Here is a 13355-nt window from a genome sequence, read left to right as displayed (position 1 = left end):
AGTGCTTAGAAAAGATTCTGAGATTCATGGACCAGCACTCCACCTTTGAAGGTTTTTGTCTAAAATGCTGGCAGATTCTCCAAAAGGGGAAATAAATCCTCATTGTATAATGAGAACCTGCTATGTGCCAGGGTTTTTCATCCATGATCTCACTTCGTCTTCACAGGCAGCATCAATCCCAGTGTATAGTTCCAGTCTGGCTTTTGCCACCAGTTGTGGGCCCTGAGCAAATCATAGAACCACTCTGACCCTCAGGCTCTTCATCAGCAGAGGGCTAACAAACCTGTTCCCACTATTCTACTTATTACTGCCTTTAGTATTCTCACACCTTGGTTTTCTTGGCCCTCTGCCTTGAGGCAGCCTGTCACTAGGAAATCAGACAGAACCCTGTCAGGTCACCACTTACCCTATGACCCTAAGGAATCACTTCCCTCTCAGATTCCTGATCTTTAAAGCAGGGATAAGAAGGCCTTTGTTGTAGGTTAATTCTGTGGATGGAATTAGACCCTGTAACATAGCAGGGGCTCAGTAAATGGTAGCCATTGTGGTTTTAGTCTTGTTATTCTCTTGATTTCAGGTAGGTGGAGGGAGGGGTGGGAATGGGGACCGCAGTCGCAGGCCCCAAAGCAAGCCCTCAGGACGGATTCTCCCTACCATGCAGGGAGGAACATCGGCCTGTGCAATGGAAGGCTGAAAGCCATGTCCGGGGAAGAGGTGGAAAGTATGGAGCACTCCAAGCTGGCTGACCACATCGGGAAGGTGGAGTCCTCCCAGCGGCTCTCTGAGGCTGGGTAGAGGGGGTTGTGTTTCCAGCTTTGCATTCATTGACTTTCTGCGCTTTCACGTCTCTGTGTCCAGGTGTCTGTCTTCTTCAGGACCAGCCCTAAGCACAAACTCAAAATCATCAAGGTAAGTTGTGTAAGGAAACAGGTTCTGCCTCACTCGTCCCTCAAGATACAGTCTTGGGTAGCAGCAGTAGCTCTGTTCCGCAGGGTGGTCCGGGGCCCAAGCTGGCTGGAGCCTCAACCATCCTCAAACTGTGGCTTCCTGCTCTCGGTCCAGGGCTGCTGCATCCGTGGTGGCCTTTACCCAGCATCTGGGGAGGGGAGAATGAGGGGCCCTTTACCACCAGAGAGCAGGAATTGGGTACAAAGGGAAAACTGAAAAGAGGCTACCCTTTGTTAGTCAAGTGCTTTATGGTATATTCCTGTTAGTTAACTCCAGGCCTTAGTTTTCTTATCTGTAAAGTGGGGATGAAATGAATGACATCACCTAATTCACAAGACTGGCGAGAAGATTAAAGGAAGCCAGGCCTGTGAAGCTCTTGGCACAGTGTCTGGCATACCAGCAGCTGCCAAATAAAGAGTTGATAAGATTTTCTGATTGTGCATCAAAAACTGAAAGTGCTGGAACAAGAGTCCTGCAAAGGTGCTTGGTTTCCTGGCACATATATACTTTGAAAACTCTTTAACTCTGTTGGTAGCTGTGTTTTTTCTTTTATGCTATTTTTGGATTTTTTCATTCTGCTGAGTGAATCTCAAGTTAGTCCTGAAAGAAAATATTAACACTTACTGGGCTCCACATAATTTCAGGGGACAAATAGATTATCATTGAATGGTGATGGATAACACATCTGTGCCTTTACTATTGCTGGGCAATATCCCATCCATGGTCTTAGTCTAGGCCTCACCACAGCCCTGAGGAGAGACTGTCGCTCCCATTTTGCAGATGGAAAAACTGAGGTTGAGGGGTTCAAGGCTTGCCCAGTTCCCACAGCTCAGGGCATGGAGCTGGGATTCAGACTCAGGCCTCCTGACTCCGGTACCTTCCAGAGAGGGGTCTCTGCTGCCGGCCACACAGTGTGAGAGGCAGAGTGTTAGGAGAGAAGGCAGGACCTAGGAGGAAGGCCTCAGGCTGCAGGTCACAACTCAGCACCTCTTTCTAAAGGCTTTGCAGGAGTCAGGGGCTATCGTGGCCATGACGGGGGATGGGGTAAACGACGCAGTTGCCCTGAAGTCAGCAGACATCGGGATTTCCATGGGGCAGACAGGGACAGACGTTAGCAAAGAGGCCGCCAACATGATCCTGGTGGACGATGACTTCTCAGCCATCATGTGAGTTGCTCTTTAGATGTTTTGTTTTGTTTCATTTTATTTAAGTGGCAAAAATGCCTGGGGTAACCAGCCCCAGGGGTCTGCTGTGCTGGAGATACAAGGTGTGCCAGGCCCAAACACCACATAAACCAGGGTCATGGGGGCCACCCTGGGGTTAGTGGCAGGCAGAGCCCTAATTTGTGCACTGACGGAAAAGCCTGGGTTAGGTGTGCAAAAGGAGGCATGTGCTGGTATGTCTGTGTATCAGGAAATCCTACGTCATCCTGAGTGCCAGCAGCAAGAGACAGAAATACTACGTGGCCATTAAAATTCATGTTTGGAAGAACATTTAAAGACACAGAAACATTCACAGTGGGGAAATGAGTACATTCAGTTTGAGTCTAGTGTTGTCTGCGTTGACACGTACATTTCACACACTGAAAAGAGACTGGACAGAAATACCCAGATAGTGAACACCCATGATCTCCGGGTGCTGGGGTCACAAAAAATTGTTTTCTTCTGTTTTACTTTTCTTTATTTTTCTCGTAATAAATTTATCTTCCCACTAGATATAATTTTAATCCGTTCCAGTTAAGACTTCAGTTCCAATTAAGGCTAATTTTAATTAGTTCCATATGTAAATTGCAATAATTGGGAGTGGGAGAAAACTTAAGCCTGATACCAAAATCTAAACAAATATGAAAGTTTGATGTGATTATCGACTTTACAACAGGAGTCTTTTCTTTACAAATGGATTCACCCTAGGAATTCTCAAAACACTTCCTCTGAATTAAAAAAAAAAAGATGCAGTTAATATATATAGCTCTGCAGTTTTCATTGTTTTGCAAAAATTTGTAGTAAACACGGGGAAGAATTAAATCATTTTCTATTAATTAGTGACTCAAGGACTGTCACAAAGAGCCTCCTAAAAATACAACAGATGTTTTCAACCTCAATTCTCTTCCTCCTTGCTGTGCCCCTTCTAATTGGCAGCTTTAATTGGTTTTGCTGTACCTGTTGTCATTGGTGAATCACTGAGATGCATTCCGCACTTCAGGAGGCATTTCAGTGCTGGGTGAGGGCGGGGGTCCCTGGGCTAGAGTGACAGTAATGTACTGTCTTCTGGTCATGGCTCAGGGACCTGTCCCCAGCAGCTGATGGCGCTTCTTCCTCTACTGGTGTGTCCTCAAGAATGCCAGCAAGGGGAAATGGGCAGGAGCGGGAGGGTGTTCCAAGCATGGTGTCACCCGGAGGTGTCACCCTAAGTGACACCATCACTGCATTTAGCAGCCAGTGGAGCCAGACCCTCTTTGTGACTAAATACTTTCTCCTGTCTTGCAGGAATGCAGTGGAGGAAGGCAAGGGGATTTTTCATAACATCAAAAACTTTGTCCGATTTCAGCTGAGCACGTAAGTCTGAGGCTAGCCTCTCCCAGTGCCATGCGGGCGTCTGCATCCGGCAAGCAGCTGTTGACAGCGCCCCCTGTCGGCCGCTTGTGCCCTGCAGGAGCATCTCGGCCTTGAGCCTCATCACTCTGTCCACCATGTGCAACCTGCCCAACCCCCTCAACGCCATGCAGATCCTGTGGATCAACATCATCATGGACGGGCCGCCGGCACAGAGGTGAGGTCCTGGGCTGGAGCACCGCACCACTTCTGCCAGGCTCCACAAACCGCACCCCTACTCTGTGCTGCGAGCTACAGAGGTGGGCAAACGTGGTCACTGGCCGTAAGGAGTCCCAGAAAACTTAAGTGTGGTGCACTGGGGAGAGAGAGTGGAATGCCCTGGGCACAGAGGGAAGTACCTAGGCAGGCAGAGCGGGGAATGATGGAACTTTCTGTCCCCTCTACCTGGAATGCTCTCCTGAGCTAGCCGCATGGCCCAATTCCTCTGTTCATTCAGGTCACCACCTTCAAGAAGTCCTCCCTGATTAACTGCAGCCTCCTCACTCTCAGTCACTTTCCTCTGCCTTAATTTTCCCTAGAAGGGAAAATATGTATTTCCTTATTTATCTGATTATAATCCATCTCCCCTTTAGAATGTCAGCGTCATGGAGGCAAGGTTTTTATTTTGTTCCCTGAAGTATCCCAGCTCCTACAATGGTGCTTGGCAGATAGTAGGTGCTCAGTAAATGATTGGCTCAATGGTGCAGGAGAAAGATGAGCTTTGGAGTGAGGAAGACCAAAGCAAGCAAGGCACTTCACCTGCTTGAGCACATAGTAGGGACTGGTTCAGATGTAGCTGATTATTGTGACCATTATTAATTTAATCATTGCCTGTGATAGCTGCTGAAGGAAAGAGGGTCCTACTTTGTCATCCCCTCCCATGCCCAGAGTAAGGGCTCCCTTTTCTACATGCTCTCCCTAAGCACAGGCCCGGGGCTTCACCCAGTCTTCTCCCTCCCTGGTGCCCCCACACCACCTACCATTGGTCTGGCCTCAATCCCGCTGTTTAGGAGTTGGATGAAGGAGGGTATCTCTTAGTTGATGAGAGGACTCTAGTGGGTGAGGCCTGGATGCTGTTTCTCCTGGCCAGCTGGGATGAGGCCAGGCCCCGCTGTCCCCTTGTGGTGGAAACTGAGCACGAGGATGACTGGGTGTGGTTCCAGGACCGTGGTGTGGTTATCAGGAGCTGGCGGGTTCCCAATGGAGGTGGGCAGGTGTGCGGTTGGAGGAGCTGTGTGCAGCTGCCCGAGGGAGGCTAGGCTGTGGAAGACTCCTGGGAAGGAGCACTTAGGGACGGGGCAGTTAGGGAGGGGTCGGAGGATGGGAAGGGCAGGCTTCCAGCAAGGCCCTGGAGGTCCCCATGAGACTGGGGACACCCTGGCTCCCGCCCCCTAACTTGAGCATGTCTCTGCTTCAGGGGTCCTTACTTGTGTAACTGCTACACGCCTTGTCGAAAGTACCCTTTCCAGTGGCTTATTTCAGAGGGTTCCATTTTGTTCCGAGCAGCTTGGGGGTAGAGCCAGTGGACAAAGACACCCTGCGGCAGCCACCGAGGAACGTCAAGGACACAATCCTCAGCAGAGCCCTCATCCTGAAGATCCTGCTGTCGGCTTCCATCATCATCAGCGGGACCCTCTTCATCTTCTGGAAGGAGGTGAAGAACGTTGTCACTGGCTCAGTCAATAACGTTGTCACTGGCTCAGTCAATAACGTTCTCACTGGCTCAGTCAATAACGTTCTCACTGGCTCAGTCAATAACGTTCTCACTGGCTCAGTCAATGCCTGGGTGCTGGTGGCTGATGCAGGGCTGGGGCAGGTGCAAAGCAAGGCGGACAGTCCCTGCTAGGGGGGTGGGGGGGGTGACAAATGTAGGCATCCAGGGCAGCGCTGGGGAAGGAGGGTCAGGTGACTAGGAGCTGACTTGACAGAAGTGGAAAGAGGCAGAAAGGCAGAAGGGATGGGAAGCTTCAGGGTCGGAGAAAAGAATTCAGACTTTTTCCTAAATGGGACACATCCCTCTCTACTTCTTTCTGTTGTCACCAGAAAACGATTTGAAATCTAAAAGAAACTCCTGTCTTATTCCCTGGAGGTGCTTGTTGGCAGGCTCTTATTATGGGTCTTTGCGTGGCCTGCAGGTTAAGGGAGCCTGTGTCTGGAGACATCCAGTGATCTAGATGGAGAATAGGCAGGTGACTCCGTCCAGACCTTTAACCCCCATCGCCCAGCTGTGAGAAGGGATAGGACACTGCCACTGTTCTGCCTCAAAAGGAGCGGCTTTTCTCCCCCCACCTTGGTCCGCCCGCTTGTGTGCTCAGTTAGTGGAGAGAGAAACACAGACCTTCCTGGTGTGACACAGTCATCCTCAGCATGGGGGCCCTGCAGCAACATCAGCACCCCAGGACCTTGTGAGACATGCAGATTCTCAGGCCCCACCCAGGACCTGCTGTGTCCGGCTCTGTTTTAACGGTCGCTCCCAGAGGAGTCTGTGTGAACCTCTGGTCCCGCAGATGAGCTCAGGGTAGCACTGGTGCCTGCTGCCTGTGCCACAGGGGATGCACCACCTCTCATCAGCCAGAAGGATGTTCAGGGTGCACACCCTGAGCCCTCTCACCTTGGTCTGCAGCCCCGCCCCCACGATGTCAGCCAGAATGAGACGGTTCTGCCACAGTGCCAGAGCCAGGGAGGGGGCGGTGGCTCCGTTCATTCAGCCTCACAGGCCCTAGTTCTGTGGGGTTGCGACATTCTGTGAAGTGGATATAACTGTAGAGGTGTCACCTCCCGGGAGGCAGTGTCACCTGTGGGAGGAAGGGATATTCCATTCACGTGTGCGAGGTGTCTCCTCTGGTATCAAGAGCAGCCGAAATTCCAGAGGAAGGGCTGGCTAGTGGCCCCTGCCAGGTGCCGACAGAGGGGCTGGACCGTGGGGAAGTTGGGAAACACACTTCGGGCTTACACCAGGTGACTCAGGGAGCTTTCGATGGATTCCTAGTAAAACTAAAGTACTGTGGTCTGGACACCGAGCCACGATTACAGGCCTGCTCTATCCCTGGGCTCGGTGAGGGATGAGTGTGTGGCAGGAGACTGTGTCACCTCATCCTGTATCACTCGTGTTCCAGATCCCCGAAGACAAGGCCAGCACCCCGCGCACCACAACGATGACTTTCACCTGTTTTGTGTTCTTTGACCTCTTCAACGCCCTGACCTGCCGCTCCCAGGTGAGACTCGGCTTCCTTTCCTGGAGAGCTGCCTTGTGCTCTCAGTGAGAAACTGTGGTCCCTGCCCAAGTCACTCAGGGGTTCTGGGACGCAGGCAGCCTCATCTGAGGTGGGGGTCACGTGCTTTTCTCCCACAGACCAAGCTGATATTCGAGATCGGCTTCCTCCGGAACCACATGTTCCTGTACTCCGTGCTCGGGTCAATTCTGGGGCAGCTGGCTGTGATTTACATCCCGCCCCTGCAGAAGATCTTCCAGACAGAGAACCTGGGAGTGCTCGGTGAGTAGGAAGGGACCCGAGGCCGGGGTCGCCAGAGACCAGGGCCATCACACAACCTGGGGCCACCCCATCCCCAAAGCAGCAGACTCGTGCCTGCACAGGGTAGAAGGGCCACATGATGGGGGTGCAGAGAACCCAGAGCGCAGACAGCAGGTACAGTGACAGTCTGGGCTCAGCCTGTGACATGCTGCGTGCCCCAGCTGAGGAGTGAGTCTGCCCCCATGGACAGTGGGAGATTTTAACAGAGGCCAGTGTGACTTGGACAGCTGCTTACCTAAAGCCAGGGAATTGGCCGTCCAGTAGTTCTTGCTGAAAGGGACACTATTTAATGACCATCTCTCTGGGGGCCGAGCACACACTCCCTGGTGCAGAACCCCAGGGGCTCTCTTCCATCCTCGACTAAGCCTCCCACAGACCCTCATCCTTCCTTTGGAAGCTGCCCAGGGTGGCTTGGCCTCCTTTGCCTGAAGCTATGATGAGAGAGAACAGAACTGGGAGGAGGGCTGGGTCCTGAAGGGGAGGAAGTTGCCTAGAGAGCAACAGTGACTTGGAGGGAGCAGGGGCAAGTACCCCTCCCTCCTCCCTTCCTTCTTGCCCAAGCTTTCCATTGGCCAGCCCCACCCCAGGGCCAGCAGGTGGTGAGGCAGCTCCCAGCCAGCGCATGAGGGTCTCAGGCCTTGGAGACAAGTGCAGGGAGAACCTTCCGGCAAGACTAAGGAACATGAGCTCTTTCCTCCCAACATTGAAAAAGCAGTGTCCATGGGGGGCTCCTGTGAATGCCTTGTGGGCACCGACAAAAGACGAATCCCCCTAAGTTTTAACGGATGTTTCCATCCCCTGGGAATTAAGCCAGCTCACCAGAACTGAAGGAAACACGGTGACCATGCTTGGGCATCGTGCTTATCACTCCCTGTTGACAACAGGGAGCCAGAGATGGTGCCGAACAATAAGATTTAATGAGGGTCCAGGGCAGACTTTTAAAATTAACCCACTAGAATGAGTCAGGGTGAGCTGGGGGCCAGAAGCAATGCTTAGGGGGCATCTGCTCTACAGAGGGATGGGGGCTAACGTCCATTACTGCTGACCTGGGTAACATGCACCCTACCCAGCGCACCTGCCTCTTGGCCTGAACCACCTGGAAAGGCTGTGGGGCCTTGGGGAGCTGGGCTCTGGGAAACCTCCACCCCCTCGGGGAAATGGGAAGGGCTGGTCCCGGCCCCTTCGCCTGTCTCTAACTCAGGACAAGGCTGCGTGTCAGACCCACAGTCACCACCCTGCTGGGCACTGCCCTGATTCTGGGGGCAGAGGGGAGCTGGTGACCCAAGGGTGCAACCTCTGCTCTCTGACCCTTTTCCCTTTTTACCTTCTCACAGATTTGTTGCTTTTAACTGGATTGGCCTCATCCGTGTTCATTTTGTCAGAGCTCCTCAAACTATGTGAAAAATTCTGCTCCAGAGCCAAGAAAGCCCAGATTCACCATCAAGATGTATAGTGGACCCTGACCAGTGTACCAGCCCCTAAATAATGTATATTTTCATGTGACTGTGGCCCCTCCCTCAACCCTTCTTGGAAGGGATATTTTCAGGATACCATAGGGCTAAGTCACTCCCAGCCTCCTTGGGAAGCCAGCAGGAAGCTCAGGCCCAGGCTCGCGTCCACACCCCCTCTCCCCCGCCCGGCTCAGGGACAGACTGGGAGGAACCTGTACAGAAACACCTCGCTATTTATTAAATCAATGATTTTTATTAACCACGTGTGCCGTAGCTCCATGAAATGCAGCCCACCCGTGAAGAATACATGGGGACCTGGGGGGACGGGGGACAGGGGACAGGACCCGGCTCCTGGTCATTGCTCTGCCCATTGTTGGCCTCCTCATCCACAAAATGGGGGCTTTGGGTACTTTTCTTAAGTGCTATGCCAGGGGTCAGATTATTGTTTTGATGGACTTAGTGCTTTTTCTACAAGTGGCCAGGGTGGAAAAACAGCCTTGTGCTTCCCACCATGGATGTGGCAAGAAGCGGGAACATCCTGAATAATTGCCTAACCAAGGGCCCCAGATTTTAAGATGAGGAGTAAGTGGTCTTCATCTCCAGAACCAGGAACCAGAATATTTCCCGCCTGCCTGAGGATGAGCCGTATTTCCCACTGCCCCCAAGATTGTTCTTAGAACATGTCTGACTTTTCAGTTGAATGGTGGTAGAGCAGAGAGGTCTCTGTCTCATTCCTCTGTCTGCAGCCAGGCAAAAACCACCATGCAGAACCAGAAATGAAACTCTATCTTTCATGCAATGAGGTCACAACTATAACCCCCCTCCTCCCCCCCAGTTATTAGCCAGGGTTTTCTAGAGAAACTGAACCAATAGAATGGAAAGAGACAGAGAGATTTGTTTTAAGGAATTGGCTCACGTGATAGCTGGGGTTGGCAAGTCCAACATCTTTAGGACAGGCCAGCCAGCTGGAGACTCAGACTTGAGCTGCAATAGCAACTCTTTCCTGAGGCAGTCCTCAAGTCTGGAGGCAGGATTCCTTCCTTCTCAGGGGATCGCAGTCGTTTCTCTGAGCCTTCAGCTGATTGGATGAGGCCCACCCACATTATCAAGGTAATCTGCTTTAATCAAAGTCTACTAATTTAAGGTCAATCTCAGCTAAAAAGTTTCTTGCAGAAACATCTAGACCAGTGTTTGACCAAGTGTTTGAGTAGTTCAGGTAGACACACGCAAGTAAGCATCACACCATGTAAGCCACAGTAGCTGTCAGATAGGCTTTCCGGGGTGGTGATACGTGGACCAGATCAGGCTGAAGGTCAGAGTGGACCTCTGCAGTTTCCAGACAGAGTCCAGATTCCCCCAAAGTAAAACTTACAGACTGGAGGGAGGTCACTATGCTCCTCTGCCCCACCAAATGACACCAGAGCTAACTGGGGAGAGATACACACATGCCATCTCTGCAAGAATATTGAGGGGGGCTGGCGGAGAAACCTTTTGAGCAGGGGTGATACCTGCCAAGCAGCTGCCAACCTTTGGCAACAGCTGAGAGGTACAGGCCAAATCATTTCTCATATACAACCTGCTATGGGGCTTCGCTCTGAGTCAGGGATACTTCTGGCTGCTCCACTCCCTTTTCAGGATCCTTCAGCAAAGTGCTAACCCAAGAAATATGCTTCCCCTAAAAAATACTTAGACACAACCAGGGTCGATCGATACTTGCAATAGCAACAAGTACTCCTAAGCCTGTACCATATAACACAATGCAAGGTAGATTGTAAATGTAAAAGATAAAGCAATAAAGCTTTTGGAAGAAAAAAATAGAGTTAGGTAAAATTTTACTAAACAAGACACAAAACACGAACCAGAAAGTACAATGGATAAATAAACTCTACTCAAATGAAGACCATCTTTTCATTGAGGATGTAGTAGATTGGAGCATCGTTAAGCAACTTAGCTTGATTCACATTTATAAAACACTCCACCCATCAAGAGCAGAGGTACATTCACCAAAATGAAAATAGTAAAGAGCAGAAATCAATGAAGTCAAAGACAGAGAAAAGAATCAGAAGCTATTAGGTTGGTGCAAAAGTAATTGTGGTTTTTGCATTGTTTTTAACCTTTTAAACTGCAATTACTTTTGCAATAACCTAATAGTTCTTTAAAAAGATCAATAAAAGTGCCAGTCGGGCTATAGGTTCATCAAAGGAAAAAAAGAAGATAGAAATTACCAGTGTTAGGAATTAAAGGTGCATTGTCATTATAAACCCCTCAAGACATTCCAACAACAAAAGCATATTAAGAACAATTTTATGCACATAAGTTCAACAAGGTAGAGGAAATACACAATTCCTTGAGAACCACAAACCATTAAAACTCACTGAAGATTAAATAGGAAATCTGAGTAGTCCTATAACTAGTAAAAACACTGAAGTTGTAATTAAAAACTCTCCCCAAAAAAGGAAATCGGGTTTCACTGGTAGATTTAACTCAACATTGAAAGACACAACAATTCTACATAATCTAAAAATAAAACAGGAGAGAACACTTCTCAACTCAGTGTATGAGGCCAGCATTACCCTGATACCAAAACCAAATAAAAGCAGCGCTACAGACCAGCTTCTGTCACGAACACAGACACAAGAATCCTCAGTAAAATGTTAGCAAATTAAATCCAGCCGCATGTAAAGAGTACAGGATACCGTAACCAAGTGGGGTTAAGCCAAGAATGGAAGGCTAGTTCAATATTCAAAACTTGATGCAATAGGGTTATCGCTGTGTGAGGGATATAAATGATAAATGTTCAACTATTACATTGTTTTGTACACCTGAAACTAATGTAAAAAAATGTTTAAAAAAAAAAGCTTGATGCAATACACCATATTAATAGTCTAAAGAAGGAAAATCACATGGTCATATCAATTGAAATAGAACCACTGGATAAAAGAATTCAGCAAGGTAACTGGGCACAAAACTACGTAGAACAATTAAGAGCTTTCCTATGTTCAATCATCAGAAAGAAAAAGTCCACTCACGGTGCCGGCAATGACAACAAAACTTTCTGTAGCCAACTAAGATATTCCTGTTATTAGCTAAGAAGAATCATAAATTTTAGCCAGCTATCAATCCTGCCTACATTGATCTATATTTAGTGTTATCTTGAACCTGCTACTATCAAACTTTAGAAGTAGTCAAAGACCTACCAAAGGTCGCAGAAAATAAGCAGGCAAGCATATGGAGGAAAATTCCAAAAAACAGTAGTCATAGGGGAATAGCTCTTACAGCTTTTTATCATAAAACTAATTCAATTGATGAGAAAGTAGCCTTTTAAGTCCGTGGGAAAGCAACATACCATTTAATATGAAAGATACTGGGATTTATTTGGGGGAAAATAGAGGTCTATTTTAAAATACATCTTGAATGGATCAAAGATTTAGAAGTAAAAATGGATAGCACAGAAGTAGTAGAATAAAACAGATTTTTTTTTTAATCTCAATGTAGAGAAAAACTTCCTGGGCAAACCACATTATCTCAGAAGCCTTAAGAAGAAGTGTTGGCAACTATGACGACACAGAATGCAAAATTCATGTACAGAAAAATAAACAGTGTCAAACAAACTGGAAAAAATATTTACCATAGACGGCAAATGCTGCTTTGCCTCATTCGAAACCACATGCTTGCAAATCAGTAAGATTCACACCCTGAAAAACCAGATAAAGGAGATAATACAGATGGCTTTGGAAAAATGAAGCTGTTCACTGTCACTCATACAAGTTCCAGTTTTCGTGTATCGGGCAAACAAAAACTGAATTTTAGGGCTGGCCCCGCCCGATGGCTCAGTGGTTGGAGCTCCGTGCTCCTAACTCCCAAGGCTGCTGGTTCGATTCCCACATGGGCCAGTGGGCTCTCAACCACAAGGTTGCCAGTTCAACTCCTCGAGCCCCGCAAGGGATGGTGGGCTCCGCCCCCTGCAACTAAGATTGAACATGGCACCTTGAGCTGAGCTACCTCCCGGGTGGCTCAGTTGGTTGGAGCTCAGGCTACACACTGTTCCCCAATAAAGTCCTGTTCCCCTTCCCCAATAAAATCTTTTAAAAAAAAACACAACTGAATTTTAATATAGTGTTGGTGAAAACACAGCAAACAAGCACTCCAGTATGTTGGAAGTATAAATTGAGCTTGAAAAATAATTGTTAATTTGTCAATATCTAAAATCATGTACCTTTTGATCCAACAATTCAGCTTCTAAGAGTTTATCCTCTGGACAAAATCACACCAAGACACACATAAAGGATATTCACTGCAGCCGTGGTTAGCTACAAACAAACATTCCGCAGTTGGGAATGGCTGAACACTAGAAATGATGGCACCTTCATGAGACATTATACAGCCAGTGAAAACAAAGAGCGAGACAGATAGGTAAACATGGAGCCAACTCTCTCCAAGTGAGGGGCACACTAGCATATAAAACACAATTATGCTGGGTATACAAGAAGTTACTTTGGCAAGGAGGCCTAAGTGGCTTTATCGTGGGTGGTTTTGCCTCTTGGGAAGCAAATACTGGAAAGGGACAGGAGGAAGACTTCCCTTTCAAGTTATATCCTTTTATATTTTGACCTTTTTACCACGTACACATATGTAATTGTTTTTAATACTATAGTGAGAAAAAATAGTCACATTTGTACCACGGACTCATTTTTCCATCTCTTTCTAACACCTTTTTGGGCACTGACTGGAGTTCACTTATAGGGAGACCACGGGTCCTTACAACCTGAATTATTATTTCTGTTTCATAAAAGAACAAACTTCATTTGTTAAAACAAGCATTGCAGGTTTCT

General features: G+C 48.3%; 1 protein-coding gene across 1 annotated transcript in view; it reads left to right on the top strand.

Annotated features, from left to right (window-relative positions):
* The window catches only part of ATP2C2 (ATPase secretory pathway Ca2+ transporting 2), a 61986-nt gene extending 53204 nt beyond the window's left edge, over positions 1-8782 (top strand). Inside the window, exons 19-27 of the mRNA XM_019747123.2 lie at positions 662-759; positions 859-909; positions 1948-2114; positions 3435-3503; positions 3601-3717; positions 5046-5193; positions 6656-6754; positions 6892-7033; positions 8407-8782. Of these exons, the coding sequence (XP_019602682.2) occupies positions 662-759; positions 859-909; positions 1948-2114; positions 3435-3503; positions 3601-3717; positions 5046-5193; positions 6656-6754; positions 6892-7033; positions 8407-8525 (1010 nt within the window). The 3' untranslated portion in view covers positions 8526-8782. The remainder of the gene's footprint in view (positions 1-661; positions 760-858; positions 910-1947; positions 2115-3434; positions 3504-3600; positions 3718-5045; positions 5194-6655; positions 6755-6891; positions 7034-8406) is intronic.
* Positions 8783-13355: the final 4573 nt, after the last annotated feature.

Source organism: Rhinolophus sinicus, linkage group LG11 (genome assembly GCF_036562045.2).
Source record: "Rhinolophus sinicus isolate RSC01 linkage group LG11, ASM3656204v1, whole genome shotgun sequence".
Lineage (NCBI taxonomy): Eukaryota > Metazoa > Chordata > Mammalia > Chiroptera > Rhinolophidae > Rhinolophus > Rhinolophus sinicus.
The sequence above is the reverse complement of the archived record's forward strand: the minus strand, read 5'-3'. Positions and strand labels throughout refer to the sequence as shown.